This window comes from Oryx dammah, unplaced genomic scaffold, assembly GCF_014754425.2.
Source record: "Oryx dammah isolate SB20612 unplaced genomic scaffold, SCBI_Odam_1.1 HiC_scaffold_24, whole genome shotgun sequence".
Lineage (NCBI taxonomy): Eukaryota > Metazoa > Chordata > Mammalia > Artiodactyla > Bovidae > Oryx > Oryx dammah.
The window spans coordinates 28,295,070-28,312,564 of record NW_024070208.1 but is presented as its reverse complement, the minus strand read 5'-3'; the positions used below and the strand labels follow the sequence as shown (position 1 = coordinate 28,312,564).

The following is a 17,495-nucleotide window of genomic DNA, read 5'->3' as shown; positions in this document are numbered from 1 at the left end:
ACCATCTTCCAAGCATAATATAGTGGTCAGTATCACTGAAATGTTTTCTGCCCTTTTTTTTAATTGGCCAGAGGAATTTTTATATAATTAGATATACAAAGTAGGAATGTTCTTGTGCAGATGTTTAGAAATCTAATTCATATTCTTTCTTGGTTATTTTTCAGTAAACCAGATATGTCACGCCTGCGACTTGCTGCTGGGAGCGCAATTGTGAAGCTGGCCCAGGAGCCCTGTTACCATGAGATCATCACGTTAGAACAGTATCAGCTGTGTGCTTTAGCTATCAATGTAAGGAAAATGGTTGGTTGTACAGAACATGATTCTTTGTGTTCTTTGACTTTTAGTTCTTGTGGTACTCCAGTATTTAAAACATCTGTTTATTATGATTTTAGTTTTGGTTCAGATACTTGACTAGGCAATATGAGAAATGAGATTTTTGCAAAGCCCATGATTTTCTGGTTTACTATTCCCTCTTTAATTTTGGAAATAACCTTATTTTGCCATAAAATGAGAATTGTTTAAAAATAGCATATTAAATTTCTTAGGAAACAACATATGTAATTAATTTTTCAAATTGGTAGTACTTGCAGTCTATCGATTTATTGGATTCTTGGTCTGATATTTCTTAGGGTATTAGTGGTATTGGTTGTTAAGTAGAAGTTTTTTTAAAAAATTAGGGCAAGTATGGATGTTAAGAGAGATGGACTTTGTTTGGAACTTGCTGTGTATAGTAAGTTTGTGCAGATGATTAGTTAAATGTCCACTCTGTCCAGAGAACATCCATGCTTGTTAAATTCTAGAGACTTTCTTTTCTGGCATACTGTATATGTTACTGTCTCAGTCACCAAATTCCCAATGTGAAAGTTCAAATTACCTAAGTTTAAAGGTTGTTTTAGAATTCTCTTGACTGTGAAACATGTAGTCATTGTAAAACGTTAATTATTAGCACATTCTCACAACTTACAAATATGGGGTTACCCTATTGTAAACAAAGCTTTTTCCTAATTTTGTTGTTCCTTTCAACCACAGGCTGGTCTCTGCTCTCTTATCCTCTCTTAAATGCTCACATTTTAGCATTTGCTTTCACTGTTTTCCAAAAATGATCTAATTAAGTCCCCCAGTCCAGTGATCTTAATCTTTATTATACATGTCCTTTGGCATTATTTGACACAACTCATTGCACCTTTATTTTTGAAGTACTTTTTTTCTTTGGCTTTTGTCTCCTGATTTTTTTCATACTTCACAACTACATTTTCTGGCCCTTCTCAAGTTTCTGGACCCACTTTCAACACCAAACAGAACTTTCAAACTTTTATTTTCTGAGAGTGTAAGACTGAATCTCTCCCAAATCTGTTCTTCCGTGACACACAGAGAACCTCAGGAAACATTAAGTAAAGGTGAATGGCTTTCTTAGACCTAAAAGCATGATTTATATTTGACTATTTGCTTGTGTTTGCACCTTGTCTCAAAAGTACAGATAATTCTGTCCTTTGATATCTATTACATCTTTTTTATTCATACCTTCTTAACCTTAACCATTCTGATTGCTGTACCCATTGTTAGCTGTTATCTGTGCCGTTGGGAGACTTCTCTATGGTGGGTTAAATTTCCCTATCAAGTTCTGGTCATGTTATTCCCCTGGTCAGAAATATTTATGGGCTTGTACTCATAAGAAAGAAACATCGCATATATTTTACCTTGCCATTCAAGCGCTTCTAATATTTGGACCCACATATACATTTAAAAATTCTGTTTAGCACACCACGCTTTACCTGTGTTTATTTCAGTGAAGCTGAACATTTTTTTTCTTTTATGTACCTGTAGTTTGCCTCCCTCTAATTTTATTTTCACCCTCTTCATTTCTACATACCCAAATCCAACCCTTTTTGCAAATCAAGGCTCAAACACAATCTTCTCCACAAAACTAGCTCTACAACAGATCTCTTTTGGATCCCCCTACAGATTTTATCTACAGTCCTGATACATACTTGCCTTGTGCTTAGTTACATGCCTATGGTTTATTTGTATTTACTTGAGTTGAGCTCGTTAAAGGCAATGTTGTATCTCAGTGGCCTTTGTCATGTATTTGAATAGAAAGTAAATCTGGAGGAATGAAAATTCAATAGTACAAATCTTGAAAGCAAAAGTGGCCCAGTTGTGTCCAACAGTTTAGGACCCCATGGACTACACAGCCCATGGAATTGTCCAGGCCAGAATACTGGAGTGGGTAGCCTTTCCTTTCTCCAGGGGATCTTCCCAACCTAGGGATCGAACCCAGGTCTCCCTCATTGCAGGCAGGCAGATTCTTTACCAGCTGAGCCGCCAGGGAAACCCTTGAAAATCAGTCAATCATGTCTGATTCTTTGCGACCCCATGGACTATACAGTCCGTGGAATTCTCCAGGCCAATCTAGGTATTTTAGAATGTGAATTCAGTTCATGAAAATGTACTGTGTACTTCTATGTGCTATGCATTGTTCTAGGTTCTTCAGATACAAAGGTGAGTCATGGCTATAGCCCTTAAGATAACCTCTTAGGAGAACAGAAGATATAAGTGCTGTTAATACAGTGCAATACAACAATAATTGAATTATTTACAAGATACTACAAATAACTCTGAGAATAATTTACACTTAAAAAGTATACTTTGCTATACAGCAGAAATTAACACAAAAGTTTATTTAATATGCAGACTAAAATGAATTTCTTAGTAGTGAATAAAAGCTTCGATTGGAACTTTATCTCAGAAAAATATTTGGTAGTATTAGATACCATCTTCCTTATGTTGAACCAATTACTGGTTATAACCATGAACATGAAAGTATCAAGTATCTGCTTTTTTGAGAGTGTATTTTTCCTGATAAAAATTGTATCACTCTATCCTCTGCTTCACATGTTTTTATAACCTAGTCAAAGTGTAAATCTTTACTTCATATTTTTAATAGCCTTTGTTGTTCAGTTGCTCAGTTGTCTCTGACTCTGTGACCCCATGGACTGCAGCACGCCAGGCTTCCCTGTCCTTCACCGTCTCCTGGAGCTTACCCAAAGTCATGTTCATTGAGTTGGTGATGCCATCCAACCATCTTGTCCTCTGTCATCCACTTCTCCGCCTGCCTTCAATCTTTCCCAGCATCAGGGTCTTTTCCAATGAGTTGGCTCTTCGTATCAGTGGCCAAAGTACTGGAGTTTCAGCTTCAGTATCAGTCCTTCTAGTGGATATTCAGGGTTGATTTCCTTTAGGATTGACTAATAACCTAGTCGAAAGGATAAATCTGTTCTTTACTTCATATTATTTTTTATGAACTAGTGCAAAGGGTAAATCTTTGCAAAAACCAGAGCAAACATTGGAAGACTTCCTCATTTCCCAGGAGCACATCTTTTACATCTTTATTTAGGTGATTCTCTTTTGCTGTACCCATTGTATCATCATTCTTGTCAATTTTCTCATCTTTTGTTGTTAAATATGTCAATTGCCTTGCATATGATTTGACAGTTTTTTCCTAACATTATCTTAATGACCTTTTGAAACTCTCCTACCTTTGCTGTGATTCACAGTTGACATTGTAATTAATTTGCATTGTATTATTAGATTGTCAGTGATTACTGAAAGAATGACAAAAACATGGCCTTGGAAATGTATATGAGTAGTGTGGAGGGATATTTGAGTGTTCTTCAGTATTTTGTTGTTTGTTTGCTTGCTTTATTGAGGTATATTTGATTTACAGTGTTGTGTTAGTTTTAGGTATGACGAGCATAGATAGTGATGGCGCTTGCTTCTGCAGGTTATGTTCCACTATAGCTTATTATATTAGATAATAGTATTGAGTGAAAGTGAGAGTTGCTCAGTCATGTCTGTCTCTCTGCAACCCCATAGACAGTAGCCCCCCAGACTCCTCTGTCCATGGCATTCTCCAGGCAAGAATACTGGCATGGATAACCATTCTCTTCTCCAGTATAATATTGACTAGTTTGTATCTATAATATAGTCTTAAGAATAGCTTGTTCATTTGTGAATATATTTGTGATATTTTGACTTTTACTTATATTGTTTGTTTGTAATTGGATATTTTCATAATGAATAATTGGATACTGAAAATTCTTCTCCCTATAGGGGTGATAATGAAGAAGGGGTGATATAAGTTTAAGTTTGTTTTGTGGAATATAAGGATAGGTAATAGACAGTAGTTCTGTCTGTTAATTACTATTTTTTTTAATTGAAGTATAGTTGATTTATAGTGTTGTGTTAATTTGTGCTATATAGCAAAGTAATTCAGTAGTGTGTATATACACACATACATTCTTTTTATATTTTTCTCCGTTATGGTTTATCACAGAATACTGAATCTAGTTCCCTGTGCTATCCAGTAGAATCTTGTTATCCATTCTGTGTATAATGCTTTGCATCTGCTAACCTGAAACCACCATTTCATCCCTCCCCCACTCTACTGTCCCCCGTGGCAACCAACCATAAGTCTGTTCTGTGTGTCTGTTCTGTTTTGTAGATAGGTTCATTTGTGTCTTATTTTAGATTCCACATATAAGTGATAGTATCTGTCTTTCTGACCTACCTGCTTCACTTAGTATGATAATCCACAGGTCCATTCCTGTTGCTGCAGAATGGCAGTATTTCATTCCTTTTATGGCTGAGTTGTATTGTCATTCATCTGTGGATGGGCCTTTATGTTGCTTCCAGGTTGTAGCTGTCTGTCATAACTGGCCCTGCTGTGAACGGGGTGGTACAGGTATCTTTCTGAACTATGGTTTTGCTGATTATGTGCCCACGAGTGGGATTACTGGGTTGTATGGCAAGTCTACTTTCAGTTTTTTGAGGAACCTCCATACTGTTCTCCATAGTAGCTGCACTTGACTATATTTTCTTTTAAAGTGGGTGTTTCGTATTGTAATAAACTGAAGTTTAAAGTAAATGAAAGAAGATGCACAAAATAAAGATTTAAAGATAAGGGCAAGATGTTGCAACCTGGGTTTTGAAGAAAAGTGAAATTAGCATTCTAGATAGAAGAAATAAACATAAAGTTGCAATAATATGAAACACACCACACATTATGTTCATTGATGGAGTGTAATAATGAAAGTCTTTGTATATCTCATATATGGCTCAAAAGTCATATCAAGCTTTTCCCTATAGTTTAGAAAAAATTCTCATAATCTGTAGCAGACACTGTGTTAGGTTTTGAGACGCAAAGAGGAGTAAAATCACAGTGCTTGGCTTCAAGAAACAGCACTGCATAAGACAGATAAACCAGTCCTTTTCATACTGTGTACTAAATACTAGGCTGGAGATTTGCACAGAGTACTAGCAGAGCACAGTACTAGATATGCACAGAGGGTTCAGGATAAAGATTTACACAGTGATTTCTAGAAGAGATGCGAGCTGTCCTTTTTTTTTTCCTATAACTTTATTTTACTTTACAACACTGTATTGGTTTTGCCATACATCATCATGATTCCGCCACAGGTGTACACGTGTTCCCAATCCTGAACCCCCCTCCCACCTCCCTCCCCATACCATCATATAAGAAACGAATCGCCAGTCTAGGTTTGATGCAAGATACAGGATGCTTGGGGCTGGTGCCCTGGGATGTCCCAGAAAGATGGTATGGGAGCTGTCCTTGAAGATGAGGACGGGTTAGCTACTAGAGTGGAGGTGGGTAGTTTAGGAGAGCGAGTAGTGTGAGAAAAGTAGGCACAGTGATGAGCAGTTCATTTATAGAACTAAGAGGAACGTGATGTTGCTGAAATGGATTAGTAACTCCTGCCTTTCGAGTTGTGTGTTTTAATCTGAACAGTTTTTTTAAATGATAGAACTAAATATATAAATTGGACAGAGTTTTATCTTGCTCAGTAAATGAAAAAGGTAAATAAGAGATAGTGTTCAGACTTGTTTTTACATATCTCATTTAAGTTAAGGTGGACTAACATTGACTAGTTTTTATCTATTTTAAGAGTACATTCAATGTGTTCTCACACAGGTAGCTGGTAGTCATTTTAAGGTCCAAGTTATCACTCTGGCTTCCATATTAACTTGTCACATCTCAGTCCTGTGAACTGGAGCACTGGTTGTGGGTACACATGCTATGTTTATTCTTCTGATTACCTGATATAGTGGATTTCCTATCCAAAGTTGTTACTTCCTCTTTGATACCTTGTAGGTAACGTGGAATAATTATGTCTTCCAGGATGAATGCTATCAAGTAAGGCAAGTATTTGCTCAGAAACTTCACAAAGGCCTTTCTCGATTACGGCTTCCACTTGAGTACATGGCAATTTGTGCACTTTGTGCAAAAGACCCTGTAAAAGAAAGAAGAGCTCATGCCAGGCAGTGTCTGGTAAAAAATATCAATGTGAGACGGGAGTATCTGAAACAGCATGCAGCTGTTAGCGGTAAGCTTGTGTGAAAATGAAGAGTGTACTTTCCCATCTTGCCAGTTTCAGTTTTGTGGAACACAAAATAACATTACTGTTGTTTATTATATTCTAATCAGCCCTCATTAGTAAGTTGTTATTACTGTTTTTCAGTAGGAACTTTTCCTCATAAAAGGTCATTTTAAAATACAAATGCATGGGTATTTAAATATCAACCCATAGTTCTTTATGCAACTGACTAAAAGACCAAGGGGAAAAAGCAGGAACTTTGGAGGTAAATGAAACAGTAAGAGGTACATCTATGAAGATTGTCTAAGTACTCTTAGTTTAAAAAAGTCCAGGTCTCTAAACTTTATTGGTTGTCCTCACCTGTAGCTGACATTAATATCAGGGTCCTGTGTGCCATTTGAAAATCTGCTCACGTCACTCTGTCCACACTATTAGTTTTTGTGTCCCTGACTTCTATGACTTGATCAACAGCATTAAAAAGCCATCCAGTTATGCAAGTCAGAAGTCACAGGCATTCCTCATGCCTTCTTTTTTCCTCTCATTGGTCACTAAATCCTCTTAATTCTTCTTTTGGGTGTCTTCACTGTTTCTTCCCAACTCCCCTTCCTGCTGTATTTCACTTGGATTACCATATCTACTCCTAACTAACTCCCTGTTGTAAATGTTCCCCTGCCTCAAGTCAAGCCACGCCACTGTCAGAATCATCTTCCTAAAACAGATCAGCTCACATCATTTCCTTGCTTGAAACCTTGGTTGGCTCCTTTCTGCTCAGAGGATCAAGTAGAAGCTCATTAGCGTGACCCTTTGTAGTTAACTCTCAGCCTGAGTTTTAAACTTTCTCTCTAGCTACTCCTGAATGTAAATTCTTTGCTCCTTGTACTCTGGATTATTTGAAATTTGTCTAGCCAGCTTTTTTCTCTGTTGTCAACTGTTTGGAAATTTTGCCTCCGCCTTCTGGCCAAACAAATAAACAAAACCAAGGAGAGAAGTTTGCCCCTTTTGAATCCTTACAGTTTTGAGACCCTCTTTCTTTCTCTTCCTACTTCGCCTTGAGGGTTCTAGAGTTAAATCTCACCTCTGCCACCTCTGCCATTTACTGGTTGTATTTGGGCGGGTTGTTATACAGTCTGAGGCTTAGTTTCCTTTTTGTAAGATTGGTATAGTTTTACTTGTATCTTATGGTGGTTATGATTAAAAAGCTATATATATAAAGCACCTGGCATAATGCATGGTCCAAAGAAGTACTCAGAAGTTATTAGCTGTTCTTATTTTAGGGTACTATTCATGGTGAAGTGGAGCTTCTGTCCTGGTCCTGCCTGTGCTCACTGTGAGGTCTTTGTCTAGTCTTTTGTGTGTGAGTGTGTGTCTAGTCCTACACATCTTTATATTTAAAATAGTAAGCCCTACTAAAATAGTAGGTCTGGAAAAGAGTAAGCACTCGCTACATGTTTGATAGACTTTAATTCAAATTTCACTGAATTTTGAACCTTGTTACTTTTTTCTTCTGTACCTACCTTGAAATGAATATTACACACAAGCTTATTCTCTTTGAGTTCAGTGATAGTTATAAAGAAAATTTGGTGCCTTGTTGACACATACATTATTTTACTCTAGACTGAACATCTGATTTAAAATTACAAGAGTAGGAAATATAAAAAGAATTTGAGCTCAGAGTATGAATCTTGGTCTTTTGGGTAACCTTTATTAAAACTAGTTAGGATTTCCATTTCTATGTGTAATGGACTGTACTGATCTCAATCAAAAAATTAAAACATTTGAATTTAAACTGAAAAGATACTTCATTGTTATTTAAAATGCCCTAGAAACAATGTTCTTTTCTATCAGTTTTCATGTTGTAAATTGTATTAAATAGTATCAACCTTTACTTCCTATTTTTGTGCCATACTGACTGAAAGATTTACTAGTTGTTTTCCTTTTGCACAGCAACTTACAAGGGAGTGTTGAACCTAGAGTTACTAATAAGAAGAAATATAGATTTTATGTTCCTTAGTCTTGAGTATAGTTTGGGTCACTTTTTCTCATATCTGTTGAAAATTGAAATATTTATCTTTGTAGGCTCAGCACAGGGTGCATTTAGTAGGCATATCAGTATTGGCCATGATGGATAACTGAATAAACTTTATGATGTACCTCAGCACTGGACCTTTCAATGTGTTTTTCTTCCAGTGATATTGTGGTATATTATTGGGATACAAGAAATAGAGTATCAGAGAGAGAAAGAGAATGAGTAAGATTTGGTTTTCTAACCTAGATGTTTTTATTTCTTTTTCAGAAAAATTATTGTCTCTTCTACCTGAGTATGTTGTTCCATACACAATTCACCTTTTGGCCCATGACCCAGATTATGTCAAAGTACAGGATATTGAACAACTTAAAGACGTTAAAGAGTAAGACTTTTTCCATCCCATTTTCATATTTTCTGAAGTTTTTTCCCCTTTCCTGCTGATAATGGAATCTCAGTTATAATTAGTATTTTAAATAAGGTTCTTTACCTTATTTGTTCTCTTTTTTTTTTCCCTACCATCTCTTCATATTTCATTTCTTATATAATTCCCAAAACAACTTAGCATAATTACTGTATTACTGTCCTGTTTCTCTACCAGTCTGGCATTTCTTTTCTATTGAAGTTATCCATTAAAGAGTTTGCTTTGTAATTCTTATCTTTTCCTACTTTCTTCTGAAGCACTGTATAGATTTTTATGTGGAGTGAAATAACACTCTTATTCACATGGTAAGCATATTTCCTTTGCAGTTCCTGTCTTTCTCCATAAGGAAGAAAGATAGTCTAATTTAATAATGGGCCAAGTTGATAACCAGGGAACTGTTCCCATACTTCACTGTTGATTCTCTGACTAAATTAGGTTTATAACAGTTGTAGTTCTTTAAAAGATTCTTGTTGAAATGCCAGAAGAATTATACCTGCCAGGGTGTGGGATGGGGGAATATAATGGTATTTAGAGAAGTCTTTGTAAGACTTCCTTAAATAGAGATGAGATCTTATTTCTGTTATAGTAAAGGGTGACCTCTTTGGTTTTGAATAAATTAATTTCTTATGCTTTTAGCTTCTTATTAAAGGAAAATAACTCTTGGTTTCTTGATTCATAGAAATATTTTATAGTTAAGTATTTGTGGTGCTTCAAGAGAATAAAATTAAATTACTGGTAATTTTCTCATGATAAGAGAAAAGGCTTTTGACCTCTTTTTGCCATAGTTTCTAGTTTTAAAAAATAAGCAATTAGTTTTCCCAAATGAATTCTGTGTTAGTATGATTACACTAAGGAAAACTTTTCGCCATTCCTCTTTCTCAGAACACTTTTTTTTTTTTTAATGATAAAATATTCCTTGAAACTTACGAAATAAATATTTGGGGCTGTATTTATAAATGCTCTAGTACAGCCCTGAGTGATCTCATTTCTGTCAGAGAAAAGAAACTGTAACCTATGCCTGCGGTCTCAGAGGTTACTTTTTTCCCTTCTAGAAGGATGCCTTGTTTCACATTTCCCTCTTCTCCCATTTTCTCCTCTGTACGATCACTCTGTCCCATTCTGTATGCATAATACAGAGACAAAGGACTTTCACTTTTTTCTTGCATAGAATTTAATATAATTACCCTGAAACTTAGGTACTGAAACTTGTTTTTTCCCTTTAGTATGTAAAGTTGTCAGCCCTGACTTTTCCCTCAGTTTATTGATGAAGACTCTCATGGTTGTTTGCGTTTCCTAAAGACTGCAGTCAGAACCACAGTCAATCTTAGCACATGAGAGTCTTCACTTTATGACCCAGTTACTGCTTCAGGCAGCCCTCCATCCCTGCCACAGCTCAGGATTAAGATCACTGCTTTATTTATACCATTTCTGTTTCTTTTTAACTTTTCTGTCTACCTAGGAAAATTAGTGAGACTTTGAGAAAGGATGTTATGAACTCATACCTACCTTGCTGATACGTTGTAATATGTATGTGACGTACTTTTTTTCTCTATTGATTTTTAGCTGTTTCTTTTTAATTTTTTCTGCTCTTGGAGTTCATTATATTTAGAATTACATCTGTATTTAATAGTGAATTTTTTTCTTGGTATTTTTTAGGTGTCTTTGGTTTGTTCTGGAAATACTAATGGCTAAAAATGAAAATAATAGTCATGCGTTTATCAGAAAGATGGTAGAAAATATTAAACAAACAAAAGATGCCCAAGGACCAGATGATGCAAAAATGAATGAAGTATGTAATTCTTTGTAAATAGTTATGATTCTGTATTGACTTTAAGCATTTGAGCATAGGGTATAAGACTTCTGTAGACAGCATCAATCTTTTCTACTAGTAGTAAATAGTAGTATTCGTGTTAATATAGAATTAGTAGAGAATGGTAGTAATGCTGTTACTAGTAAACTAATTACAATAATAGAATAAGTATATTAACTTACACTGTTGTCCTGAAAACTGCGTACTAAATGCATGTTCTGGAATTACTCCTAATTCACAGATTCTAGTTTGCCAACTTAAGTACCTGATTTTTTCTTTTTGTTTAATACCCATTGCAGAAACTGTATACTGTATGTGATGTTGCCATGAATATCATCATGTCAAAAAGCACCACATATAGTTTGGAATCTCCTAAAGACCCAGTACTGCCGGCTCGTTTTTTCACCCAGCCTGACAAGGTAGTTATTTTAGGATTTATTTGTGTAAGTTGAAATAAAATGTATTGTCACCACTAGGTTGTGGGAAGATCAGGAAGAATCAGTGTCAAGAGTTGACCCACTACTTATGTCATGGGGATAGGTCGCCGTGAATCTTAACCATGTTCAAGATCAGAATATGGGCCAAGCTGGAGGACACAAATAGTTTCAGAAATGAGTTAAAATTATCTAGAATTTTTATTGTTTTCTGAGTTTTATGCTAGTCTTAAGAGCACAGGCCAAAATGTGATCAAAGCTGGTAAATTAACGAGTTAATGGCCATTGATTCAAAACGGGAAGGAGAATGCTGATACAGTCTGAAATTATAAGCCCTTGAAATTTTAACTGGTTTGAAAGAATCAGAGAACTGACATTGGAGCAGGCTTAATACCTGGGCAGCATTACAGGGATCTTCCCAAACCACTCTCAGAAAACTCAAGTATAGTGTTAATCTAAAAAAGGTATTTTTAAGAATCTCCTGGAGGTTTATAGTCTATCTAAGTGAGAGGAAAACAGTCATTACCCTTTTTTTTTTTTTTTAAAGCAGAATACCAGTTAATATCTTAACCCCAATGTATAGAGATTGGAACAGGCCTGGTAGGTTCACCTAAAAAGGGACTGTCTGCATTTAGGCATTCACTTTTTTGTGATTAAGATAAAGAGTATATATATATATATGTGGTCTCTTCCCTGGAGAGTATTATTATATAACCATGTTTTTGTTCAGGTGCTCTTACAGCTCTAGCATATTAGAGCTCAAAAATGTTGTGTTAGTATGAGAGTTAGTACAAGGTTAGTTTTAGCTATTACAGCATTTAAAATCAGTGACTGAAATTTTGTGTTTCAACTGATTTTTAGTTTCAATAAGTATGTATTTTATAATGAATGCACTTTAAAACAAAAGGAAAGTGAAAAGTAAAGGAAAGTGAAGTCACTCAGCCATGTCTGACTCTTTGTGACCCCATGGACTGTAGTCTACCAGGCTCCTCTGTCCATGGGATTTTCCAGGCAATAGTACTGGAGTGGATTGCCATTTCCTTCTCCAGTGGATCTTCCCGACCAGGTCTCCCGCATTGTTGACAGACGCTTTACCGTCTGAGCCACCAGGGAAGTCCAGAAGCTGCTCTGATTTAAGCTTTGTTGACTTTTGAATTGCTTTGTAGATACAGTGTTTCAGAAGTCATTGACTGTGTCTTTTCCCTTGCTTCCAGAACTTCAGTAACACCAAAAATTATCTGCCTCCAGAAATGAAATCATTTTTCACTCCTGGAAAAGTATGTTTTGAAAATTGTTTTAATTTTTATGTGGTAGTTTATTTTAGTGTGACTGTTGATATAATTATATTATTTTGTATTACTTTTAAATTGGTGTATCAAAAGAAAATACAAATATTCAGTATCTTCAATTTAGTAAGAAACAGTTATTTTTACTATATAGATATAATTGAGATATAGAAAATATTTTTTAGCTTATGGTAAAACCCTGGATATCGTCTTTCTTAAATTTCTTATTCTGTAGTATTAAAGTAAAAAGACATGTCCTTCCTTAGCAAGAGTCTGATTGTCAATTTTCATTGTTGACTATACATTTTTTGTGTTCTCACTTTCTGTGTAAGCCTTCTTACATAGATAACTTAGAAACTTAACTGTTATTCTGTTAATACAGTTTTTTATTTATTCAAGTGATACTCAGTTTATAATTCTTATTTTGCTTAAGAATAGGCTGGCTTTTCATGATTTATATATGGAAATACTTTGGCAGGTGTTATTTGTGATTCTTTATATCTAAATTTCTTTTGGCTTTTATCAAATAGAAAAAGATATGCATTTTTCATTTCAGCCCAAAACAACGAATGTTCTAGGAGCTGTTAATAAGCCGCTTTCATCAGCAGGCAAACAATCTCAGACAAAATCATCACGAATGGAAACTGTAAGCAATGCAAGCAGCAGCTCAAATCCAAGCTCTCCTGGAAGAGTAAAAGGGAGGTAAGTACACAAGAAATACCATGCTTTACATTAAGGACTCCACCAAGGCTATGAGATCTAAAATAACATCTTCTACCTTTAATGTCAGTGAATGAAAGTCAGTGCATATCTGTACATTCCTATTTTAACACTGATAGCCATTTACAAGGTAAATGTATTTGCTTACTCACTTAGATGAGTACTCCATATCCTTTCATATTTTAGCTTCTTGGGGCAATCTGTTGTTAGACATAAACTGGTTTCCAAACTTAGTGCCCAGTGAATGTAAACCTTTAAATTACGGCTCATCTATACAGTGGAATACATAGTCCTTTAAAAAATAACATAGGGGCTCATATGAAGAGTTTCCACAATACGTGATTGAGTGGAAAAGACAAGAATAGAACAGTGTAAAGTATTTTGGGGTTTTAAGAAGCATTTGTATTTACATGTACTTATACATGCATCAGAAGTTTTAGGAAGAATACTCAACATCTTCATAGTGTATACAGTAATCTAGTGAAGGAGGGAGATGCTCTGGTGTGGTTTTGAATTTCTTTTACTGTACAAGTGTATAACTTTTTTGTTTTAAAAAAGTTTAAAAATGTGCTTTCAAATTGTACTGTGTACTTTCAATTTTTTATTTTCTAAAGAAAAAAGGAAAATAATTTACAATTTAACTAGTTTTAGCATTTTTGTTTTGTTGTTGTTTAGTTTCTGAGTTGTGTTGTTTTTTGTTCACCAGCACTCTTTCTAAGGGAATGGGCTAGGTGTGTGTGAGAGATCACTTTGTTTGGAGAGTAGGGATTAGAGAATAATGGTCAAGGATGAAGTTGAGAGGTAGCCAGATTATGTTTGGCCCTTGTGGATAATGTAAAGAATTTGGTTTGACTTTTAAGTAAAACTGGAAGATGTAGTAGAGTCTAGTGATCTAATTTGTGCTTTTAGAAGATTACATAGGTTACTGATGGAGAATAGAGGAGCTGCTGCTGCTGCTAAGTTGTTTCAGTCGTGTCCGATTCTGTGCGACCCCATAGATGGCAGCCCACCAGGCTCCGCCATCCCTGGGATTCTCCCAGCAAGAACACTGGAGTGGATTGCCATTTCCTTCTCCAAGAGGAGCTAGAATCAGCTAATAGTAATCTCAGGCAGGCATGAAAAGGGAGAAGGTTGGAAAATAGCCAAAATGGTATTAAATATATTAAAGTGCTTCCCTTGCAGCTCAGTTGGTAAAGAATCTACCTGCAATGCAGGAGACCCGGGTTCAATTCCTGAGTCAGGAAGAGTCCCTGGAGAAGGAAATGGCAACCCTCTCCAGTATTCTTGCCTAAGAGAATTTCATGGACAGAAGAGGCTGGTGGGCTACAGTCCATGGGATGGCAAGAGAGTCAGACATGACTTAAGGACTAAACCACCATGAAAATAAAATGGATACTTTTTGGAAAGAATAAAACTTTTTGTTCATAAAGCTACACTGGGAACAGGAAGAACTTTTAAGGTTTGATTGTAATAATAATAACAAATATCTGTATTAAAAGGCTTGATAGTTCTGAAATGGATCACAGTGAAAATGAAGATTACACAATGTCTTCACCTTTGCCGGGGAAAAAAAGTGACAAGAGAGACGACTCTGATCTTGTAAGGGTGAGATATTTCGTTTGATTTTATAATAAGTACAATAATAGTAATTCTTTCTATATAAATAATAATTTTTACACGGAAACCAGTGAGTGTTACTTTCAAGTTTGACATATGATTTTACTTCAGTGGTTTTAATCACAAATTTGAGTTTATAATTATCCTCTACCATGTAATTTAAGTATATTGAATTTCTTATGTGTCTTATTCTGGTAAGCAGTCTTTATTCTTTAAAGCTTTGGACTCAAACATGCCTGTTCTGTACTCAGAACTGCGTGGCTTTTGTGTTTGTTTTCTTTTTCTTTAAACACAATGAGTTTAGACTTAGCCTTAGAGAAGAGACTAGAATGAGAATTCTTAAAGGTTCTTGCATCTTAGCTGATTTCCTGAGCCTTTAATTACTAAATACGATTCCAGTGAATGTTAGAAATGCTACAGTTTTCATAAAGTCCTTGTTTAGTTTTTAAATCTTACTAGCAGTGATACTGATATGTGTTATAGACATAATTTATAATTATCATTTGAAGACAATTTGGCATTTTTAGTATGGATATAGAATGTGGTTATGTATTCCAGCACAACCCAATGACATTAATAATGGAGTACATTTTGACTTTCTAGGTTAGCTCTAAACATTTCTTGAATAACCTGTTAGGTTCCCTGAATTAATTTCTTTATTAGAAATTAATAAGGTGCTGGTAAGGTTTACCAGAATAAATGAATTAGCCCAAATGAGTGGTGGTTGCTGCTGTTTCATTGTTATCAAGATTAATAGTTTTTATTAATGATTATCATAGTAAAAGTTAATGTGCTTTCATCTACTTGATTAATAGAGGGAAAAATTATTAATAAACACATTGCTTTTTCTGAAATAGTTCTTATACTTCTTGTCTTCCAGTGACCCAAACTTACATATCCCACAAAGTTTAAATGATTTTCAGTTTTTTTCAGGTTTCTCCAGTAAATTATTTTAGCAAGTTGTTTCTCTTTCTACTTAAAACTCTAAAATTCTTACTCAATCCTAACTATAGTATTAATTCTGATTATTATTGGCTGTTTAAATATTTCACCCAAGCAGAATTAAAAATAGATTGCTTAGCCAGAAAGGAACCTTGTTATCTGGATTTATAGAAGAATCCTTGAGTGAGAAAAGTTATTAATGTCTTCTAATCTGACCTCTCCCTTAGTGTAGAAATTCCTTCTTTATAATTTATGAGAGTTAGTTACCATGTGCTTGAAAATGCCTTAAGTGGAAAGCCTGTAATTTCTCCCATTTGTTGGAAACTTCAGGTAGGTTACCCACACCCACATATACTGCTCTTAGAAATTAGAAAACATGGTTAATATTTTGTTATCCTATAAATTCCATATCTAGTCTACATTTTGGAGCAATGCAGAATAAACTCTTTGTTTTCATAGAACAGTTCTGAATTTATAAGCTTTTGAGATTGATACATGTAGTTAATAAGCCTTTGCCATCTTTTGTGTAACTTTGCATCCATTTTCAGAAGCACCTTATTAATAAGCTTGTTCCAACTGAAATGTCTTTAGAGAGTTGACATTAGGAGACAGAAGTTCAATTTAAAGACCAATAGACAGTGGAAAAGTATCGTCTTTTTTGTATATTACCAGCTTCACATTGAAATTTCACTGCAAAGGGATTATTGTTCATGTACGTTTATATTAAATATGGCCACAGACTGCAAATGGTCAGTTTTCATTCCAGTGCTAAAGAATGTTCAAACTACCATACAGTTGTGCTCATTTCATATGCTAGCAAGGGAATGCTCAAAATCCTATTAGACTTCAGCAGAGTGTGAACCTAGAACTTCCAGATATACAAGCTGGATTTAGAAAAGGCAGAGGAACCAGGGATCAAATTGCCAACATCTGTTGGATCATAGAAAAAGCAAGGAAATTCCTAAAAAACATCTACTTCTGCTTCACTGACTGTGTTAAATCCTTTGATTGTGTGGATCACAACAAACTGGAAAATTCTTAAAAGAAATTGGAATATCAGCCCACCTTACCTGTCCTGAAAACCCTGTATACAGGACAAGAAGCTACAGTTAGATCAAACATGGGAACAGTGGACTAGTTCAGAGTTGGGAAAGGAGTATGACAAGGCTGTATATTGTCACCCTGCTTTTTTAAGTTTTATGCGGAGTACATCATGCAAAATGCCAGGCTTGATGCATCACAAGCTGGAATCAAGATGGCCAGGAGAAATAACAACCTCATATGGAGATGATATACCGCCCTAACAGCAGAAAGTGAAGAGGAACTAAAGAGCCTCTTGACAAGGGTGAAAGAGGAGAGTGAAAAACCTGGCTTAAAACTCAACATTCAAAAAACTAAGATCATGGCATCCAGTCTTCATGGCAAATAAATGGGAAAAAAATGGGAACAGTGACTTATTTTTATTTTCTTGGGCTCCAAATACTTGTTCCTTGGAAGAAAAGCTATGACAAACCTGGACAATGTATTAAAAAGCAGAGACATCACTTTGCCAACAAAGGTCCATATAGTCAAAGCTATGGTTTTTCCAGTAGTCATGTATGGATGTGAGACTTGGACCATGAAGAAGGCTGAGCGCCAAAGAATTGATGCTTTTGAGCTGTGGTGTTGGAGAACCACAATAGTTGGGATTCTTGAGCGTCCCTTGGCTGCAAAGAGATCTAGCCAGTCCATCCTAAAGGAAATCAGTCCTGAATATTGAAGGACTGATGTTGAAACAGAAACTCCAATACTTTAGCCACCTGATGCAAAGAACTGACCCATTTGAAAAGACTCTGATGCTGGGAAAG

General features: G+C 35.5%; 1 protein-coding gene across 6 annotated transcripts in view; it reads left to right on the top strand.

Annotated features, from left to right (window-relative positions):
* PDS5B (PDS5 cohesin associated factor B) overlaps positions 1-17,495 on the top strand; it is a 184,831-nt gene that overhangs the window by 155,279 nt on the left and 12,057 nt on the right. For 3 of the 6 annotated variants that reach the window (XM_040267109.1, XM_040267107.1, XM_040267106.1), the window contains exons 24-31: positions 165-288; positions 6,197-6,401; positions 8,686-8,800; positions 10,496-10,628; positions 10,949-11,068; positions 12,298-12,360; positions 12,926-13,071; positions 14,589-14,688. In XM_040267109.1, the coding sequence (XP_040123043.1) occupies positions 165-288; positions 6,197-6,401; positions 8,686-8,800; positions 10,496-10,628; positions 10,949-11,068; positions 12,298-12,360; positions 12,926-13,071; positions 14,589-14,688 (1,006 nt within the window). Of the gene's footprint in view, positions 1-164; positions 289-6,196; positions 6,402-8,685; positions 8,801-10,495; positions 10,629-10,948; positions 11,069-12,297; positions 12,361-12,925; positions 13,072-14,588; positions 14,695-17,495 lie in introns of all 6 variants that reach the window. The other 3 variants (XM_040267104.1, XM_040267108.1, XM_040267105.1) reach the window with 1 other exon arrangement.